Source organism: Gymnodraco acuticeps, unplaced genomic scaffold (genome assembly GCF_902827175.1).
Source record: "Gymnodraco acuticeps unplaced genomic scaffold, fGymAcu1.1, whole genome shotgun sequence".
Taxonomy (NCBI): domain Eukaryota; kingdom Metazoa; phylum Chordata; class Actinopteri; order Perciformes; family Bathydraconidae; genus Gymnodraco; species Gymnodraco acuticeps.
Genome location: NW_022990398.1, coordinates 442,910 through 464,848, shown reverse-complemented (window position 1 = coordinate 464,848; position 21,939 = coordinate 442,910). Strand labels below are relative to the sequence as shown.

The window sequence follows — 21,939 nt, the reverse complement described above, 5'->3', positions numbered from 1 at the left end:
CAGCACCCGTAGGCGCGCCCCGTACTAGAAAAGTCGGGTGCGGCCAGTGGCGTAGTGCCACTACGTATTTCATAATAACCAATACTCTCCGCACGCCGTGGCGCGCGGGGTTTAGTTTTATTATGAGACCCATGTTGAGCAGGTGCTTTACGAGGACATTTGTCTGCGTAATCTGACTCTGCTCGGCGGGCATTATAGATAAAACCCTCCTTTCTAGGAGAGAGAGAATCTCTCTCTCCAGAATATGGGTTGACTCTCCCCGAGTCTGTAGCTCCGTGTAACTGTCTTGAGAAACCCAAGCAGATGTCGTGAGCATCTCCCGCTGTATGCTCCTTAGAGCCAGCTGAGATGTCATGTCTCTTCCCCTCTGAGTCTCTATTTGTTGTGTTATGGGGCCCTCCAGTGTCTGAGCACTGTGGTGCCCCATTTCGACAATCCCCATCGACACAGCGCATGCGTGTGGCGGTGGTGCCCTTACGGCTCCAGCCGGCACTGCACATGCGCGTGACGGTGGTGCCTTCACAACCCCAGCCGGCACTGCGCATGCGCGTGACAGTGGTGCCTTTACAGCTCCAGCCGGCACTGCGCATGCGCATGACGGTGGTGCCTTTACAGCTCCAGCCGGCACGACCCCAGCCGGCACTGCGCATGCGCGTAACGGTGGTGCCTTTACAGCCCCAGCCGGCACTGCGCATGCGCGTGACGGTGGTGCCTTCACAGACCCGTCAATTGTCCGCCCTTTGAGAGAGGCCGTAGCTGCTCTCAGAAGGGGAACAGTTGACGGACTGTTTATTGTTTTTATTGTTTTTCTTTTCATTTTTTCGAGCTGCGCCCTTGGCTCGAAGCCTGGATGCGTCAGCGGAAAATGTTTTATGACAGAAAAATCAATAAGTGTGTGACATGTGTTTATGCGGACTTGAGGATGGTGTTGAGGCATCTCTCGAGGCGGCGGGAACACATTTAGAGCTGGGGAACCGTAGACTTCCAGCTCTGTCACAGAGGGGAGAAGGAGGGGCTGTCACGCCGCTCGCTTCTTCTTCCTCGACTGCTGGCCAAAATTCTGGGTTGGCTGCGCCTGGGTTGCAGCCGGAACCGGAGATTTTCTAGGCCAGTTCGCCCTCGTCCCCTGCCTGGGCTGGGGACTCGGGGCGGACAGCGACCTCTGCGTTTTCGGTATTTTGAACCGAGCAGGGTTCGGGCAGCTTGGACGAAGGGCTGCCGCTGCGAAGGCAGCGGCTGGGCCCTTCGAGGGAGGCAGGGGTGGAGGGCCTCGTCCTCCTTCTTTTTTGACTCGCATCTCCTCTGCATGGAGGCAAGAGCGGAGCCGAAAATCCCCTCGGGAACGATGGGCATGTCCAGCACCTCCTCCTTTTCCCGGTCTGGGAGGTTGGTGAGGTTGAGCCATCTAGCTCTTTCCTGCACCACCATGATCCCCATTGTTTTGCCCGTGGCCTGGACGGCGCAGCGTTGGACACTGAGACAAATGTCTGTGACCGCGGCCAACTCGTCCAGAACGGCCGGTCCAGAATTACTCGACATATCCTCACAGAGCTCCGCTTGGTATGCGGTTAGCAGTGAAGAAACGTTCAGAGCCCTGGCGGACAACGCTGCGGCTCTGTAGGACCGTTCAGTCATGGTCGACTGGAAACGGTCCACCTTCGCTGGCAGCGTGGGGTTCCTGCTTGGTGACGGGCCCATCCTCGGTAGGAGGTGGGCTGCCACCAGCAGTTCCATCGGCGGTATGCGGAGCAGGCCGAGCCTCTCCATACCGTCGCAGTCTAGGGAGGAGGCACCCTGGATTAGGGCCTTGTTGCTAAAGGGTCGGTCCCTCCACGAGACCGACACCTCATCCAGCATCTCCGGGAAGACCGGGAGGAGTTGCCTCCTTGTCCTCGTTGCTTGGGGAGAATGTTTCCCCTCGTAACGGGACCTGGCGGTCTCCTTGGCCCTTTCGGGCCACGGGATGTCTAGCCTGGACGCAGCGCGCTGACACGCGGCCTGCAGGTCCATGCTCAGACAGGGCGAAGCTGGTGTGCTATCGCCCGGGAGAGCAGCCATCGCTCCCGGCTTTGCCGTTTGAGCCGATGACATGAAGATATCTTCTTCTTGCTCATCCGAATCAGACAGGAGGGACTCAGAGGTGTCCTCTTCGTCCTCCATGTAGTCTAATTCCAGGACATCCTCTGCGGGCGAGACCATGGTGAGGTCTCGCCGGGAGCTCCCGCCTGGTGAGGCGTGGGGCTACGTTCCCGCATCTCTTGCCGCCACCGGGTCCCGGCCTGACACGGCGTGGGATCCCGGTTCCGCAGCTGCCGCTGTTAGTGAGCCCTAGACCGACACAGTGAGGGGCTCGGTCTCTGCGGCGGACGCCCCCGTGTCTTGATTGCCTAACGGCGAATCAGTGGACATGAGGGAGTCCTGTTCCAACAAGCTAGCTTGGTGTGCTAGCCGTCGGTGGAGGCTCTTTCGGGTGAAACGGGCACAATGCCCGCACGAGCCGGGGTTGTCGATAGCCTCCTGGGCGTGTTCCAGCCCGAGGCAGGACGAGCAGATCTGGTGTGAGTCTGTGCCTGCTATCTTCAACCCGCAGCTGCATGACCGAGCCTCCGAGTCCCTGACTCCTCTGGTGTGAGGGGGAGAGGCGTCCATCTTGTTCGCCTCGTGGCGTGGAGAGGACCCGCTCGTAACAGGTACGTCGTTGAGAGAAAAGTGTTACCAACCCGTCCTTAATCCGGAGAAAAAGGGACGGTGTGGGTCCTTTGTTCTCAAAGAATATTGACTGGTGTGTCAATATACTTCTAATCCTTTTCTCCTCCGTGAGAGAGAAAAAGAAAAGCGTCCTCGCTACCGTGGTGTCGGTAGTAAGGGGAAGCTAGCTAGCAACAGGTGCGTAGCTAGCTTGAGAAAAATCAAAAACTTACCTTACTTTCCGGGGAAAGAAACGGCGAGGTCGATTTTAATACTAACTGGCGTTAGTATTACCGTCTTCTTGCGAAGCAGAAGGAGTAGCCGGCGAGCACCCGTCGACCGAAATGTTTTGGATTTGGGTTCAGTCTGTGGACTGTTAAGCTTGTCCGGCTACTGTAGAGATGTGCTCTGAAGCGAGAAGAGGTGTTTGAATGACGCATGCGTCGTAGCGCAAGCTACTTATAGGGGGTGATTCCCTGACGTTAACGTCAAGATCACCAGCCAATCAGGATTGGCGTAATGAGATTGATGCTTCTGTTTGCTCCGCGATGAGGCGCATCCCATAGTGAGACATCGAACGGAGTGTTATGAATGAGAACTCCCGGTATTCCCAATGGCCGCCCCTGTCTGTGGGTAATGTGGGAAGTTATTCCTGTAGTGACAGAAAACCACACAGGTAAGGTTTGTTTACACCCGTGGGGTTGATGTGACAAAGTGTGAATATTTTTAAATATGCTATGATATAAATCAACTAAACTACAAGACAGGTAAGGTAAGCAGAGAAAGTTAGGCCTATTACTGTTTACTGTCATTGTACATGAGTACAATGACAGTAAACAGTAATAGGCCTACTGTAAACTCAATGATGCATTTTCGCATGAAGTCAGATTGTAGTCGTTTAATTATACAAAAACACATGAGAAAACAGTTACTGGTGCACTGCAAACAATAATTAAATGAATGTAACACTTGTGTAGGCAGCACCAGTGCAAATTGTTAATTGTTCTTAGTAAAGTAGTCCCTTTCAGTGTGGATAACTGATACAGTATGTTTCTCAAAAGGGAGCTACAGCTTTTCTTTCTTACCAGCTGTTTCAAATTGTCTTGATTACAGTTTCACTGATTGCAATGTGGGAGTGTAACATAGCATATAGAGCTTTTTCACAGCAGACATTTTTGGATGTCATAGCATGGAAAGTGCTTGTGTAATTGCTCTTGTAAACAACTGCTTTCCATTTAGTTAAGCTAGTTCCAGGCTCATTGGGACTTCTGGTGTTACTAAGACATCCGACCGTAAGCACATTTATTTCGCCTGTGTTTTTCTTCTGACGAGACAAAATGTTATGTTGTAGAAAAAGGTCTCTAGTGAGTTCTTTAATTTGCCGCAACTATAAACTGGAACTACAGAGGGTTTTATTTCAGACCACTAATGCCAGTTAATGTATGACATATCCTATGTCATTATTGTCATATTGCTAATGTAAACTAAAGGCTAGAGATACAAACAAACTGCAGTAAATAGCTTTCATTTTCTAGGAGTGTGATGTAATACCCTGGTTTTATATAAATATTGTGCTCAGTATTCCAACTTTTCCATGTTAGTGTTTGTGTGTGTCTACTAAAAATGACCCTTTTATATACTAAGAATCAAACTAATTTGTTTCACAATATTATTATATATTTTCAGTGTGGTTGTGGTGGGCCTGCAAGAGGCTGACAGATAGTTTTATGAAACTTTAGCTCACAGTAAGTTAAGGTTTATAGAACTATATTGCAAGATGCTAATATGACTGTGGTGTGAGAGATTGCTGTGAAACCGCAGACATCCCAGCCTTGTTGCTATGGGAGCCGTCACCTGGGACAGTTAGGATCTAATTGGGGCTTTGTCTAATATGAAACCTGGCTGTTAGGAGCCACAGCGGTGCGGTGATTAGGCATCTATCTTTTCTTCTGTTCAACAGTTTGCAGCTTTTCCGACGTCATGAATCTATCTTGTAATTCTCTGCATGCCAACTGTGTCAGAGCCCGATTACACAGCTCAGTGAGAGTGTTAGAGCGCTAAGGGGCAGCCGTCTAATGATGGGGCTTGTGAAGAGAGCTTCTGGGCTCTTAATAGTTTGTTCTGTAATGTGATCAGATTAAATCAAAAGTGTTGGAATATGCCAAATCTCTTACGACATACGCTCACTCTGGGCTGGGTTTCTCTATGGTGCTTTCTGGCCTAAGGAGCTGCTTCAGTGCTGTTGCTATAAACACACAGGAATCATGTTCACAGGGAAATCAATTTACAATTGTGTGTGTGTGTGTGTGTGTGTGCGTGTGCGTGTGCGTGTGTGTGTGTGTGTGTGTGTCTTTTCACACTGCAAGAGTGTTTTTCATCTTTGATCTATTTGAGCTTACAGAGACTGTTTGGCTCTATTGAGTACCAAGTATTTGTTCAGGTGCACCAGCTTTTCAGGGGTGAATTTAAATTGAGGTTTTAAATAATTGAGGTGCCCGCCCCTCTAGCTTTCTCTGTTGCAGTGAAACACTGCAGAAATGTCACTGCTGTCCTGTCAGTTTGTTTCTGTTTCTTGCTTTTAGCTATTTATAAATCTAAGGCATTATTCACTGATATTCTTTTGTTTGTATTGCCCTCAAATATGCTTGCTGCCTTGACAAAATGATATATAGAATGTCTACAAAAGAGGAAAGTCATTGTGAGCTAGCTAAGGAAGAGCAAGGTCGCAAAGTTAGCTTACGTAAGCATTAGCTTTTCTAGCTACTGTAGGTTGAAAACGGTATTTGTAATTTACGCTAGTTCTTATAGTAATTGAGAAGCTGATTTTAGCAAAAATTATGCTTTAAACTTTACTAAGTGTGAAGAAATTAAAAGCTAACATCTTAGTTTATTTTGTTTTTAGAATGCTGAACAATGATGGGTTAATGACGCCCTACACAGCATACTCCGCTTTATTCATCTATTTTAGTCTAATGGAATAATAATTTAGACTTGAAGATACAAGCGATTAAAACGATAAACTAATTAAAAGATGTTTACTGAGGTAATAACTCAGTGAGAAGTAGGGTACTTTTCTAATAGATTTCCACTTAATCTGACTTCTTTTACTTAGAAAACTCGTGAAGTGGCCATTAGTAAGAATGGAAGTTTCCCATTGTATGGTGTTCACATGCTGAGCGATAATGATACAACTTACAAGACTCATGCTATGTACGTTTGTGTCAGCTCGACTTCATCCATGGTAATTCAGCAAACCCCTGACTCCTGCCCTGCTCTTTTGGTGCATACTGTAGAGGTTTGGTCAGCAGGAATTTAACTGCCAGTTGATTAAACTGCTCTTAGGGAAGCACTTATAAAGAATGCATCTGGTCCAGCACATAACACTTCCTCTGGGCTGGCATCACCCCACATACATGAGCATCGATGTTTCCTTTACTTCACCTACTCACTACCAATCAGCAGAATTAACTGCTGCAACCTATGATGTTACACAGTACCTGTTTGAGATGCCAAGGACAAGGATAGAAAGAGAGGATTCATTCAACAGCAACATATCATATGGTGTACGTTTCACTTATAAGGAAAATTATACTTGTTTTAAGAGAGTTCTGTTCATCCCTTTTCAAATATATTGCCTTAATCAACTTTGAGAATGTTTTTTTGTCCATTTGTGTCAGAGTTGTATACATGTATAATTGAGGGCATTAAGAGAAGTATATTTTGGAATCACATCCCGACCTGTATTATATACAGTATTATTATAACCAGTGGTATACATCCAGGAAGCTTGTGTCACAATGTGCAGTGATGGTGACATGGTTAGAAATCTTCCTGTTGTCATTACTGTCAGCACCTCTTCCACTGAGCTTGTCACAGCTCATTAGGAGCACATACTTCTTTTGTTACCATGACATTAAGTCAGCTCTCAGGTAGCACATGGCTCATGCTGATGGAAGTGAACCTGTCTGAGGTGAGGGGACACAGTCAGGGATTTACTGGCGCTTTTCTTTGCAGTGAGAATATAAAGTCTAGTGAGGCTGACAAGGCTGGTGGAAGATCTGCTGAGACCTGAGCCAGAAATAGTTTCTTCATGAGTTTACAAACAATTTTGTGGATGGTTAATTGGAAGAAGAGTGACAGTGGACACATTAGCACACATGCACAATGAATGGATGCAGAAAGTGTGAGGTTAACCGAGTGTGGAGAAAATTCTTAAGAGAAACTGATAAATGATGGCCAAAGTTTGTCTTTTGTTATATTTAATAAAGTAATAAAGAAATTCAATATATAAGTGAAATCGATCCCAAATGTAGGAACAGAGCTACTTCATCCTCAGAGGATAGAGAAGTTCTGCAGAACACAGCTTACAGTTACACTATATAGTAGAGAATAGCCAACTGGTCCCACCCTTAAATTCCTTTAGGCATCATCTAAACCAGTGTTTCTCAAACTTTTTCATACCAAGGACCACTTAACCAATAAAAAAACACTCGAGGGCGCTCACGGACCACACTTTGAGAAGCACTGATCTAAACATCCCCACCATTAAACCATAAAACCCCCTCATCCTTAACCATTTGCATATCCCCCTTGTAGGAGCCATTTTATGGGTGTTGTTGGTGTGTCAGTTTATTTAAGTTATATGTATAGTGCAATATTATTTTTGAACACTTGGTGGCGGGGTTTAGCTGCACCGGGTGTATATAAAAAGGTCATAGGTGACAGGAGAGGAGGACACAGAGGGAAGAGAGCATACCGATTCCACCAGCCCAGCAGATGCTCACCACACAACTAAACTGTACAATTAAACCCTGGTATGTAAACCCTGAATAAACCTCATTATAAACTGCAACAAAGGACCGGAAAGTCATCTGTTTGTGTCTGCGTCTGGATCACTCTTCAGCCCTTCTGTGACGTAATGACAAAAATATATTGGACATAGAAACAGGAAATTGCCATTACACCCCTTTTACACTTCCTTTTGCCCTCCAGAAATATAAATCCTTAAAGGTCCCATGACATGCTTTTCTGGTTATTATCCGTCCCCTTGTGTGTTATGAAGGTTTTTATGCATGTAAACGGTCTGCAGAGTCACAAACCCTCAAAGTACACCCTGTAGCGAGTAAAGATCTAACACAGAAAAGACCTGTCTATGCTGCCCCAGAACGTCTCGTTGGAGATTTCTCTTTTTCCATTTTTTTTCTTCCTGGTCATAGTGACGTAATGGTCATAGTGACGTAACGGCTCCGCGGATTTCCACACACACACTCACAGTGTGCTCAGGCTGAGTTCCGCGGTGTCTCGCAGACCCCACCCAGCAACCAGGAAACGACACCAGTAATCCAGCTCACACTGTCCGCTCCTCAAGCCTCAAAGGGCGGAGCAGCGAGCCCCGCAACGTCCCGCCAACACGGCACCCAGACTCCACGCAGCATACTCATCTGTTTGTCATTACTGGTGTAATTTTCTGGTTGCTAACAAACGCCATTTTAACACAATCACTGATGTTCCGCTGTAACGATGGTGGACTCATCAGAACAGAGTGGGCTCATATAGGGAGGGGGGAGGCAGGACCTCCAACAAGGTGTCTAGGACAGAGAGTGAATACACATAATATACAGAGATGCTGTATGAGAAACCAATGTGATTTTGGAACATTGAACAATGTAAATCTATTTTAGTAGACCTCAACAATGGAATTATGATCAGTAGAAATGGCCATGACATGGGACCTTTAACATATGTCTCTGTTAAACACATACAAGACTAAAAATACAATTCAACAGTGTAAAAGGCAATCGGAGTATAAGACTATTATAATATTATAATAATAATATTTTGATATCACTTAATTATTCGTTTAATACATTTAAGTGAAGCTAAGGTACATGTGATGGTAGCTAGTTAGTGCTCTTACCTGTGAGGCCTCCTCCAAACAGCATAATAACCAGACTGTATCATTAAAACTAAGTACCAGTTCTAGATCCTTGACTTTAGACAAACAAATCAAAAGACAAAATGTATTTAAAGACCAATCTTTATTTGAATGTGCCTCTTAACCTGAGATATTAGTTATACAGTAATATTATTGACAATCTAAAAAAACTGAGCAACTCAACAGTCAACTCTATATTTCTTAATGTCTAAAGCGTCTAAATAACGTATCTATGCCACAATTTTAGATGCGGATTTTGTTAAACTAATACGTTTGCGCTGTGGACCAACACTATACATTGACGGGGAAGGGGGTAGCAATAAAGATTACACCATTAAACTGTTACACAACATAACAGAAATAATATCGATAGCAGCGTCCCTAGCAACCACCTTGGTGACAATGAAAACGTTGTATAGACACAATTTCCTGAAGTAATCTTCGTAATAACTAGCAAACTAAAGATCATGTACATCCACTGCACACATAATCTGAAATAACAACTCATATTCCTCGCATCAAATTACATCAAAACGCATTTTAATGGCCAAACTAACTTTAAAATAGGCACCGAGAATAAAACGAAGTTCGGCCATGTTGTTTTTCTGCAGGGAGAAATGTGAAGATCACGTGACAGACGCCAGCCATTGGAATGAATGGTGAAAAAAAACGTAGCGATCTTACAATTTCAGAGGCGTTTTTGTAGAAATACTACGTCCTACGTTGTGGACCAACGTAGTTATTACACGTTTTTTTATGAGACTGGGTTGGGGGGGTTTGTGTCAGAATCTCAAACAAAAAGTGAAGAAGCGCAAATGAGAGAGCTGCAGCGAGAGCAAAAGTCTGATCATTGAGAAAGAAGAAACAAGAACTGCAAACAAAAACCTATGTTAAAACAAAGAAAAAAGACTTATAGTTTACAAGGGGTCGGCAACAGGAGGACCGCGGTCCGGATCCAGACCCAGACGCCGACCTATACGGACCCGGACCTATAATCAATATCAATACATTAATAGGGGATTTCAATTTTGACGGGGCGATTCTATTTTAACCGCTGCCGACAGGGGGCGAAAGAGACGAGTGAGCGATACAGGGAGGGAAACACAGAAGAAGAGATGAGAGCGCGGCAGAGAGAAGCGGAGAGGAAAGTGAGTGAAGAGAATAATTAGCGATACAGAGAGAGAAGCAGAGAGGAGAGTGAACATGCGTGTTAGCGGCAGACAGGGTGAGACAAATAATTACACATGTCGCTCTCCAAGAAGAGGAAAGTGGACAGTGAGAACAGAGCTTTTAACCCTGAGTGGACGGACTCATTCATGTTCATCCTGGGAGCACAGAGCAAGTGTGTCTCATTTGTTCAGAGACCGTGGCGCTCATTAAAAGTGCTAAAACGCCACTATGAGACAAAACACAAAGTATTTGACCAAACATTCCCTTTCAAGTCAGCACTGAGGTCACAAAAACTAAATATCTTTCCAGGGCAGGCTAACCACTGAGCACCTGCATGTGTGTATGAGAATGGCCCTGACACCATTTCAGCCCAAATGTAAACTCCTGGCAGGACAAGCTTAAGCTCAATTCTCGCACTGAATAAAAAAAAAGTGAGTGAGGGACTGCAATATAAGAGGGAAAGAAAAAGAAACTTTAAAACTGTTCAATTGTTATGATGTGTAAAGACTGATATTGTTCTATATTCATCTGAAACTGTTAAGTCATGATGTGAAACGGTTAACAAAGAAAAAGGGAAACTCAAGCTGCTGCTACATTTTATTTTATTCATCTAAAATTAAGTACTTTTAAGATGCACACATTTTCAAAAGCTATTTTATTTATTTTCTCTATTTTATTTTGAAATGCAGCCCGAGAGGAACATTACACATATCCACAGTATTTTACTGTAGGCCTATATCTGTATAGTTCAATGTTCATTGACAATACATATTGTTGTTTATGAATTGTACTTTATTTGATTGGCAGTCAGTTGTTGATTACATGCAGATGTTGATAAAGCTACAGGCTACTTCAATATATATCACACTAATTCATAAAGCAAGTTAGACATTTTGAAGTTCCGGACCTTTGCATGGGGACATTTTCTCTAACTGGACCTTGTTGAATTTTATTTGAATACCCCTGGTTTACATGATTACACAAATGATTTGTTTGCAATTTATAGTTTTATTTTTGAAATGTATTTTATTTTGCTTGAATCAGTTTTTTTTCCTTTTAAACTCATAGTTTTGCTTTATTCTGAGAAAGTGTTGCTTTATCTTTATGATACAAAACTAATCCCATACAGTTTGCGCTCACGTGGGCAAAACTCAAACGGACTATAAACTTTAAACACAAGTCATGTGCACATTTACTACGCCACTGAACATACTTACATTTAAATGTGTAGGCCTACTGCCTGGATTCAGCCATTTTCCGCCAAATATTTTGGAAATTGGTCCGTGCGCAAAGCATTGTGGGGCTTTTAAGACTGCGGAGGATACACATGTGCATCCTCGAAATTTCCCGCAACGAAGGACTCAGTCCTCGGTATAATTCCAAGGATCCTGGACATTGGAACATTCCTTCGGCAGGATTCGATGACGTAGCATCCTTGAAATAGTGGCTCTGAAGGATCCTTCCGAGACATTGAGAAACACCCTTCACTTGGCATGGAAGCTATTGAAAACATTAAGACTTTTTGAATAGGATAAATGCTCAATTTCAATAAATTATTCATATAACTAGAGGGAAAAAAAACTAAAATCCCCAAAAGAATGTATGACAATAAATGAAAAATAATGCTACACACACAGTCCTGGATGTGCATTCGGCTGCAGGTAGAAGCTGCAGCTCTGTGGACGGTGTGTATCGGCTTGTTTTGATATAAATTAGGTTGAACCTCCCTGTCTTCCTTATGGTTGTTAAGAGACGTTTTTTTGTGTTTTGATATCGTTTCTGTTGGAGTTATTGAGCCGTCAAATTCGAATCCTAATTTAAACAAACTAGGAAAGCCCTCACTCCACCGTCTTTTACACTGGTGTTATCGGCTCTGAGAGGACATTTAAGCCTGACTCTACGTCTACGGCCTCTCGCTTGTATTTTCCGTCGATATCTTAAAACCTTTAGGCCTATCTATCAAGTGTCTTTTCGGATCGCTCAAAATATCCTTTGACCGTTTTATAATTGAAAAGCCAAAAAAGCATTGCAGTCGTTTTTCTAGTTTACGAAACAATATGTTTTATTGTTATATAGTAGGCCTATTTGTCTTTGTTTTCCATTTTACAGTATTTATTTTTCATTTTCACCGCGGGTTACCAAGACAACCGCTCTAGTAACGGCGCTAATGTAATTCGGCGCTAATCTGCTATTAATTTAATCTAACTCATTGTTTACAATAGGTTAGCTATAGGTTTGTGTGGAGCAGGTGCTCATGGTGGACCAGGACAGAAAATAAAAGGTATGGAGCTGGTTTATTTTTAGGTTAAATCGGTACAAAGAAAAACAAATACGTTTGTTAACCCCTGTTTTGTATATTGGTTGAATTAGTGGTGGAAGAAGTAGCCTACTCAGATATTGTTGTAGAAGTAGAAATACCAAAGGAATAATCTGTTACAAGAAAAGGTCCATTATTCACAATGTTTGGTAAAAGTTCAAAAGTATTGGCTTCAAATTAAACATAAAGTAACAAAAGTAAAAATACTGTGTTGATAGGCCCATTCCAACATAATTTTTTATATGTTTGGATTATATTATTAATTTATTATTGTAACTAAACTAATTTGAATAATTGTATTTACTGTTGGGTAGCTTGAAGTTAATTTATTCCAGGTGTAACTATTTATTTAAGTAGAGTAACCCAAAAGTCAAAATAACATGATGTATGGAAGATACGTCCCCAGCTGACACAGAAAGCGACTCAGGTTCTGGTCCAGGCTCTCGTCATCTCACGCCTAGACTACTGCAACTCCCTCCTGGCTGGTCTACCTGCATGTGCCATCCGACCTCTGCAGCTCATCCAGAATGCAGCGGCTCGTCTGGTCTTCAACCTTCCTAAATGTTCCCACACCACTCCGCTCCTCCGCTCCCTTCACTGGCTTCCGGTAACTGCTAGAATCCACTTCAAGACACTGGTACTTGCTTACCATGCTGCGAATGGATCTGGCCCTTCCTACATCCAGGACATGGTTAAACCGTACACCCCAGCGCGTGCACTACGCTCTGCATCAGCCGAACGACTCGCTGCACCCTCGCTGCGAGGGGGACCCAAGTTCCCATCGGCGAAAACACGTGGGTTTGCTGTCCTGGCTCCAGGATGGTGGAATGAGCTCCCCATTGAGATCAGGACGGCAGATAGCTTGCACATCTTCCGGCGCAAACTGAAAACTCATCTCTTTCGACTCCACTTCGAGCGATAGAACTATTAACAAAGCACTTATATACTAATAAAGGACTGGCTTATCTAAAGCCAGTTGAGTAGCACTTGAAATGTTTGGCTCTATGAAACCTGATGTACTTATATGATTCTGTTTTCTTCAAGGTTGTGTCTTCCTGGTCGAATGTACTTATTGTAAGTCGCTTTGGATAAAAGCGTCAGCTAAATGCAATGTCATGTAATGTACCTTCTGAAGTGTAATGGTGTACAAGTGTAAAGTGTTATAGAATGCAAAAATTAAACTACAGTGCATTTATTGACTTCCATACCTTCCTTGACTGCATGCTAAATTATCTACTTAATTTTCCCTTTGTGAAAGACCCCTCTATCTTCCTCACTGTTCCTCTTCTCTCAGTGTGTGAGCAGATGAGCAGATGACGTGTGTGCGGCAGCAGAGCCTGATGCAGCAGGTCCTCCTCGCTCTCAGGGAGGAGGGCGATGGAGACGCTCTGAGCTGCAGCACTGACTGTGAAGAGAAGGCTGACTCGCTTACATACAAAACCCAGGAAGTCAAGACATCAAATGAACACCGAAGACAAAAAGGTATTTCTTTTGACATTACATTTTAAATCACATATAAGCAAGGTAACCAAAACAGCTTCCTTCCATATATGCTGCATAAATGCTAAAAGGTTTAAGTGACCTGAATTGAATACACCTGTTTAACTTGTGTGTTCCATATTGTTAGAGCACGTTTTGCTGCATAATGTGTAAGAAAAAGTGCCATAAAGCTTTATTATTATTATATATATATTTATTTTTACTTATTATTATTTTACTTTTAAAAATTACATTATTATTTATTAAAAATATATATATTTTATTATTTGTATTATTATTATTACTATTATAACCTGTGTAGTAAGACTTGTTGTTTATTTGTATTGAATTTAATTCTCACTATTATAAATGTTTCTCTTCAGGTAACAAAGAGCCCCAGAAGCAGAAGACCAATCAGAATGCAAACCGCCACGTCCTGAAGCTGCCCCCGATCAAGACCACGCAGGTCTTGCAACCGAGGATCCAGTCTGCCAGCTCCACCTGCATCAGGGACCTGACGAGCCGCGTGGTGGATCTGCTGCAGCAGCTGAGCGCAGCCCGGACAGAGACCCGGCTGCTGAAGAGCCTCCTGCACCGCCAAACGGTGGCACTGCAGCACTTCCAGGATTCTGAGAGCAGCATCTCACAGGTGGGGTGGTTTTTGTCCATTTTGGTATTGAATTTGTTTTAACCAACTTCTTATTAAACTTTCCAGTCATCTCAACAAGATGTCACAAACATATAGATACATATTATATTAGTGTAAATACAGAAAGAAGACATTAGCGACACCCATCCTGCCTTTCCACACAAATTGTAGATGTTGTTTGTTTTCAATTAGGAGTTCATCTCTTCACACAAATGTAATAATAACAATTAATTATCCAAACTTGTTTTGATATATCCTTTGATCTTTGTACACTTAATTGCATTAGGTGGAAGTAGATCTTATTATGAAGTAAAAGTAATAATATGTCTGTGTGAAAATACTCTGTTACAAGTAAAACTCCTGCAATGTTACACATTTCCAAATCTCCAATTAATGTAATGTTCTCGAGGGTTTCTCCCTTAGCATTGTTTACAGAGGGGATACAAGGTTCTGATATGAGTTGGAAAATATCCATTTTTTATAAATATAGTATGTGAGTGTTCCCACCTTGTGATGAGGATTTCTTTTTGGCAGCAGTTTAGCCAGCGAAAACATGGTATGTATTTAAGCAGGAGGAGAAGTGTCATTGAGATCTCTTATGCAAGAGAGTCCTGGCCTAGATACAAGAACCTTAACAAGAACAAAGAACATATCACTATCAGAAACGCCGCCATACATCATCTACAGACAGTCATCCTCTGCGGTCACTAAGAAGAGCTTTAAATCTGTTTCGAGGGACCAGCTCCCTGAGTTTCAGTTCATATTGCAGCTGGTTCAGAGCAAATGAAGCAACGTAACTGAATGCCCTTTTTCCAGCTCAGTGTGGACTTCATGGACAGTTAGTAAAAACAAGTTCTCTGAGTGAAGCCTATTTATACCTGTACATTTCAGCAGCAAGAATAGCCTTTTCAATAACATGATACTATGTCAATCACTTGTCTCCAGAACTGTTTAACTGCAGTATATATTACCAAAAAAAGCATGTCTACCTATGTACCAATAGTCTTTTGATTACACAGAAGGATTATTGATCAGATTTGAATAATGAAAAACATGTGACCAAAACGTCTTATCGGTCCTCTTGGTGACATCCCCAGATCCTCGCCAAGCACAGCAATGAGGCCCGGGTCCTGCAGCAGCTGCTCAGTGAGACCCGCGCCTGCCGGGACAGTCTGGCCCGGCAGCTCCAGAGCACAGAGATCAATCTGCGCAGCACCAAGGCCAGTCTGCAGCACCTGCAGCTGCTCAGCCAGGACCACAGCCTGCTGCCCAGAGAGAAGCTCTCCCTCAGGCTGGACAGGGCCTCTGCTCAGCTGGAGAGCAAGGACCGGAGGATACAGGTACGGAGGGGCAGGGGGGCGGGAGAGACAGACAGACAGATCAGATCAGAGGTCAGAACTGTAGTCCAGGGTCACTGCAGAGCTCCTGACAGCACCCATGATCACAGCCTACAACTGTGGATTATATTTGAATACCTGGGAATGTAAATGGGAATCTATATGATTATGCTGCAGCTGAAAGGCACTCTTCTCGCAAAAGTAAAAAAAGGTTTTAATCCTTGAACTTTGAATGTATTGACTTTGTAAGTACAACAAAGAGACAGGCCTTATCATATGACTCAAATCCAAGAGCAAAAGGAAAATAATGTATGCACATCATGCAAGTAAATCTTGTTCCTTTTAACACTGGGTCCTGCACCATTCCCTTTATATTTTGCACATGTTCTGTTTACCTCCACCTTGCTTTAAATCTGCAAAGCTCTCAACATTCATTCTAGTGTGTGTATTTATATGTGTGTAAATATTTCAATTTGTTTTTATAGTTTTTATAATTTCTTTGCTCTTTCCTACAATATATTCCTCTCTTACTGTGTTAATGTATGCATTACTATACACCAGAACAAATCTCTCGTATGTTTAAACCTACTCTGAAATAAATAAATAATAGAAAATCCTTTAATACAATGGATATTCCTGCCTGTGTACATGACATAAGCTGCTGCTCATAACCAATTGCCCCTTGCGGGATTAATAAAGTTGTTGATTGATTGATTGATTGATTGGATATGTCATTGTGAAATAAAAATAAAACAATCATTCTTGTCATGCCCTGGTTTTTGTTGTTGTTGTATTTCAGGACTTGGAGAAGAATCTTGAGTTGAGCCAGGCCTCATTTAACCGCCAAATATTCGCCGCACAAAGAAAGATCAACGAGGCGAAGAAGATTACCGGCTACCTGCAAGAGCAAATATATCACCTGAACAAAGAGATCCAGGTAAGTGAAAAACAGCTGTTTCAGCATTAGACATGTCCTACTGACTACTACAGATATCATTTGTTCCCTCTTCGCAGGATCGAGAGAGAGAACTGGAAACACACAATATTTACTCCCATAGATTCCTGAAAGGATCTCCAACAAAAGGTAAACAAACCCAACAAGCTGCTCTGACTGGTATTTACTTTGTTTAAGTTTAGACGTTTTTTCTCTAAGAGTCTTTTCTTTTTAACAGGCAGCAAAAGTAAGATGGTTCAGACGGATCCATTAGTCCGTCTCTCCTCTGCAGCTGGGACTCTTTTGGAGTTAAAATATACAGAGAAGCAGGTACGACTCAAATCATTTATTTTCTGGATTTCTTTCACAACATTTGACTCGTTTTCCTACATCTGCTAGAGTTAACTTGTTGATATAAGCTGAATGTAGTTGTGACCTTACAAGATGTTTCCTTACTTCTGGAGACTTATGTAATTTATGAATTTATTTTACTATCTTACATATAGATTCTGTATACCTTTCAGGGTCCTTACAATCCAGTAGAGGAGTCTTTGGTTATAGACAATCCAGAGACGGGTCTTTCTGCAGATCTCACGTTCGAAGAGAATCACCCAGAGGAAACTGAGACCTGTGCAGGTGAGCAATTCATTCATGTTGAATATGCAGCATCACAACAAACAACGTAAACATGCACATGTGTCCAGCCATCTTCTACCGCTTATCTGGGGTCACTGAGGAAGTAGTTCCAGCAGAGGGCGCCAAACGTCCCTTTCCCTGCCCACATCAACCGGCTCTGACTGGGGGATTCCAGGGTGCTCCCCTGCGTGGAGATAACATCCCTCCACCTGGTCCTGGGTCTGCCCCTCTGTCTCCTCCCTGTGCCAGTGTGCCTGGAAGATCTCTCTAAGGAGGCTGCCATGTGGCCTCCTTACTAAATACCCAAACCACCTCAACTGGCTCCTTTCTACGTGAAGGAGCAGCCGCTCCACTCCGAGCCCTCCCAAGGCTGCTTCTCAGGTCGACTATTTTCATTTCCTCGCTCCTCGGTCCTCGGTCTCACCGGAAGTTGATTTGCCTGCGCCATCTTGAGTACCGTCCCATGGCTCTTATTTCTGCCGGAGGACCGAGGAGCGAGGAGCGATCATGGAGGAGCGATAACCGAGGAACCACCAGACCATCCTCCGATGAAATCCTCAGATACTCACCCCGCCCCCTTACTGTGTATCGCTCACTGATTGGACGAGGCAGTGCATGCACTGATCTGATGCTTCTTGACATGAGAGCAATACCCCAGCGGAGTGAAGAAAATACATGAACCTCACGGGACTCACTCCTCAGTTTATACCGTGTTTTGTTTCAATTACTGTATCATTTAGTTACAAATATGAGATATATCTGAACAACAAAGTGGTCAAAAATCATTTTATTCATTTATTGGAAACATTTTCATGATCGCTTTTTTCGTTTTACATTTTCATTTATTGTCATTTCCATTCAGTCAGTCATTAAGTGCTATTTTAAAATATGAATTTGCTCCACACAAACAAACAAAGTGTGCAGTCCAATGAATGTTAATCTAACTGGGTTTTGATAGATAACATATCTGTTTTTGATCTCTGAATAATTGTATTCCTATTGTGCACTGCACTCTAATCAATATTAATCAAACTATTGTTCGTTTAAATACATTTTAAGAATGGCGTTTATCTTTTTGGATAATTACTTCTTATTTTATTTCATGTATTTGGATCTACAACAGATGATACTAATGTTTATGTCAGTAAATGTGCACTAACAGAGGCGGGGGTGTTTGTGGAAATAACGGGGACAGAGCTGGCTGCTGTCAGACGATCAGCTGTGCAGCGTCATCACAAACGGACGTCGCTTGCTTCACGTGACGCTCCAGAGGAAAGGACGTCCCATTGCTCTTAAAACTAATTTCCCTGCTTCTCGTGGTTTCCTTGCGTCCCTCCATGCTTCCCTGGTGGGAGGGACTAGACGCAGGGAAACGACGCAAGTGAGGGAAGCAAGGATTTCATTTAATCGACCTGAGAAGCAGCCAAAGTCTCACCTTCCCCCTAAGAGAAGATGCCAGCCGGCCTCCATAGTTAACCCATTACAGCCGCTTTGATCCGCAGTCTTTTAGACCATAGGTCAGTGTAGGAACAAATATGGACTGGTAGATTGAGAGCTTTGCTTTTGGGGTCAGCTGTTGGCAGCTCCAACTGCTGTGATTCTCCGGCCCATTGATTGATTGATTGATTGAAAAGTTTATTAACAGCTTGTATATTGGGTACAGTACAGTACAGCTCAAAACATACAATTGTTAAGGGGATGCAGACCAGAGAAAGACTTTCGTCTTGTTTACATCAGGGTCCCCCATTTCCAATTCATCATGTCATTTAAGACATATAATACATATTTGACATACAGATGGCTTATTTACAATTTACATACAGGTGGTTTTTTACATACAGATTGCTTATTTACAATTTTCATTTTAGATTTCGTTCTAATACATCCTAACCGGACATTTAAGACATACCAAGTCTACAGATATACAGTTAGTAACAGAGTCTAAAATGCGAGTATATACATAGATGGGGGGGGGGAAGCTGTCCATTGAACGACAGGTTGAGATTTGTACCATTACCGGGGCCAGTTTTGCAATGCTCTCCCCCGAAAGGTGCTCTTTAAGAGAGGTTTTGAAGGTAAGTATAGTTTTACTTTCCTTTACAGTTGTGGGAAGAGCGTTCCACCTTGATGTGGCATAATTGCGAAACGTGTATTCCCCCTTTTTTGTGCCAAATCTGGGTTTCACATGATTGGTGGAGCTCCCTCTGGTGTTATGATCATGGTATTCCTTGACCTTTGGGAAGAATTTTGACATGTACATGGGTACCATAGAGGTGTAGTGGATCTTGTAGACCAGTCCCATTGCAAGTAGCTGTACTCTGTCGTCTACTCTAAGCTATCCTAGGTTGTCAAAGTGGGCAGAGGTGAGGTGGGTTCTAGATGAAAGGTCAAGCAGTAGTCTGACCAGTTTATTTTGCGATGTTTGAAGTTTTATTTTTAGCGCCTTGGAGGTGCTATGGTACCATGACGTGCAAGCATAGTCATAGTACCCTTGAATGAGTGCTCCTGCCAGAGTTTTCAGGGTGTTTTTGTTTACCAGAGAGGAGATCCGGTATAGGAATCTAGTTCTTTGATTGACTTTTTTTATTACATTGGATGCCATTTTGTCACAGGAGAGGTTTGCCTCAAGAATAGATCCTAGGTATGTAATTTCCTTCTTACTTGTGACAATAATGTCGCCCACTGCAACTGAGAAGTCGTCGGATTTGCTGAGATTATGTTTCGAACCGAAGAGAATGGACTCTGTTTTACCCAGGTGTAATGATAATTTATTATCAGGCGAGCCAGGTGCAGATTCTGTCCGAGCTCGGAGCTGAGGGTTTTTTCAACCTACAACCTGCTTCCTGCCAGAGACCAGCAGGGCTGAGTCGTCCGCGAACAGGAACAAGTTGCAGTCACATGCTGATGACATGTCATTTACATAAATTAGGAACAGTAACGGACCTAATATGCTTCCTTGTGGAACACCACAGCTCACTGGGAGGGGGGGGACAGAGTACCGTTTACCTCCACCATCTGTTCTCTCCCCTCCAGGTAGGATTGCATCCAGCTCACCGATAGTTTATCAAAACCAATTGCTTTTAGCTTGTCAATCAGAATGGGGTGATTGACAGAGTCGAAAGCCTTTTGTAGGTCCAGCATCACCATGCTGCAGTACTTGCCCTCGTCCACCTCTTGTTTGATGTGGTCGCTCAAATAAAGAAGGCATGTGTCAGTGGAGTGGGATGTTCTAAAACCAGATTGAAATTCATAGATTAGTTTATTTTCCGCGAGGTACTTTTCGACCTGTTCATATACTATTTTTTCCATGACTTTCGAGATGGAGGTAAGTATAGAAACAGGGCGGTAGTTGCCTGGGTCCAATTTGCTGCCGTTTTTGTGCAGGGGGGGAGTTTGTGCAGTTACTCTTGCAATTTTGAAGTCTTTGGGTACTTTTCCCTGTTTTATGGAGAGGTTAATTATGTGAGCTATGACTGGTGAGATGGCGGTTGCTGTGTCTCTGAGGAATTTGGAGGGGATATTGTTGTGGCCAGTGGCCTTGTTAGGTTGGAGGGCGCTCAGTTTAATGAGTACCATCTCAAGCTCCATTATCCCCTCACTCAAGACCCTAAGATACTTGAATTCCTTCACCTGGGGCAAGGATCCTTACTCGGCGTGGACAGTCAATCGGTTTCCCGTTGATAACCCTTGATCGAAAAACATAGTGGTACTACCTCACAATCCACACTAAACAGCATTTTGTTATCTTTGATTATAGAACAGTCTTTTACAATTTAGTTTTGCTACTTTTACTTAAGTAAAAAAGTACTTCTTCCATCTCTGGCCTAACAACACTTTTTTGTTATCTTTGATCATAGAAAATCAAAAGTCAGAGTGTTCTGCAAATCTCACATTAGAGGAGAATCAACCAGAAGAATGTGCAGGTGAGTACTTAATGTTAGCCAATAACCAATCAGAGCAGACTGAGCTCTGGTTTCAGACAGAGGGTCAAGACGTGCTGCAGCACTCATTGAATCATGAGGGTTTTATTCAAATGTGCAGCATCTGTGGTCTTTTTCTAAATCTATTGAAAACGTGTGGTAAAAGTTGGGATTAGGTAGTCTTAAAAAGGGTTACAGATTTAGGTGATTTATATATTGTATGCTTTATAAATAGACGAACCCGGAGGACATCAGTTGCTTAGTTGACAAGACAACACAAAGGTCATTCAGTATTAATGAAAAATAAAGTCTAAAACCTATTTGTTTTTCAGATGAGCAGAGTAGTGCAGATGAGGGCAAAGAATATCTATCTGAGGGAGACTATGCTGAAGAAGAGGCACTCGAGGCCCCTGAGGCATCAGCAGAGGAGCGGAAAACAGAGGAGACATCCTACATTCTGGAAAAATCTCTGAATGCTAATGGAGGTGACCGACAAGGATACACGCTCCCCAAAATCAGAAGCAGCTACACTTTTAAACAAACTATTGAGAACATGCACATTGGAAAACCGGCCTACAGCATCTTCAGTGCCTATCAGAGCCCGATGGAGACCCTCAGCGGCGAGGGGGGTCCTGAACTCTGTCTACCTGCTGGGAAATCCAGGAAGGGTGTAGCAGGCAGCCCTCAGGGCAAGTAGAGGGCAGTTTGAAACACAACGAGCAGGTTCATCAGGAGCACTTCAGTCCAGGCTAAGCCGCTGATTCCGGGGTTCAAAAATGTAAGAACCATTCAAACTGTACAGCTGGGAGTTTCCTCTATTGTGACATATTTCTCTGAATAAACGATTGTTTGACTCAAACAGTTCATTGTGATA

At 43.2% G+C, this 21,939-nt stretch overlaps 1 protein-coding gene across 2 annotated transcripts; it reads left to right on the top strand.

Annotated features, from left to right (window-relative positions):
• Window positions 1-3,234: 3,234 nt before the first annotated feature.
• On the top strand, window positions 3,235-21,924 carry LOC117551722 (lebercilin-like protein). Of its 2 annotated transcripts, XM_034224699.1 has the most exons (10): window positions 3,235-3,364; window positions 13,405-13,592; window positions 13,973-14,238; window positions 15,336-15,578; window positions 16,375-16,512; window positions 16,590-16,659; window positions 16,748-16,839; window positions 17,034-17,145; window positions 21,003-21,068; window positions 21,398-21,924. In XM_034224699.1, exons 2-10 carry the CDS (start codon window positions 13,424-13,426, stop codon window positions 21,760-21,762), a joined length of 1,521 nt encoding a protein of 506 aa, XP_034080590.1. In that variant the 5' UTR covers window positions 3,235-3,364; window positions 13,405-13,423; the 3' UTR covers window positions 21,763-21,924. The 2 variants fall into 2 exon arrangements, with proteins under 2 accessions (XP_034080590.1, XP_034080591.1); XM_034224700.1 differs by lacking the exon at window positions 21,003-21,068.
• The last annotated feature ends 15 nt before the right edge of the window (window positions 21,925-21,939 follow it).

Bases quoted from the DNA above. Each gene is read 5' to 3' on its own strand.
- LOC117551722 (XM_034224699.1), top strand. From the start codon at position 13,424: ATGACGTGTGTGCGGCAGCAGAGCCTGATGCAGCAGGTCCTCCTCGCT. The intron at 16,513-16,589 runs GTAAGTGAAAAA...CCCTCTTCGCAG, and splicing joins ACCTGAACAAAGAGATCCAG to GATCGAGAGAGAGAACTGGA. The intron at 16,840-17,033 runs GTACGACTCAAA...TATACCTTTCAG, and splicing joins TAAAATATACAGAGAAGCAG to GGTCCTTACAATCCAGTAGA.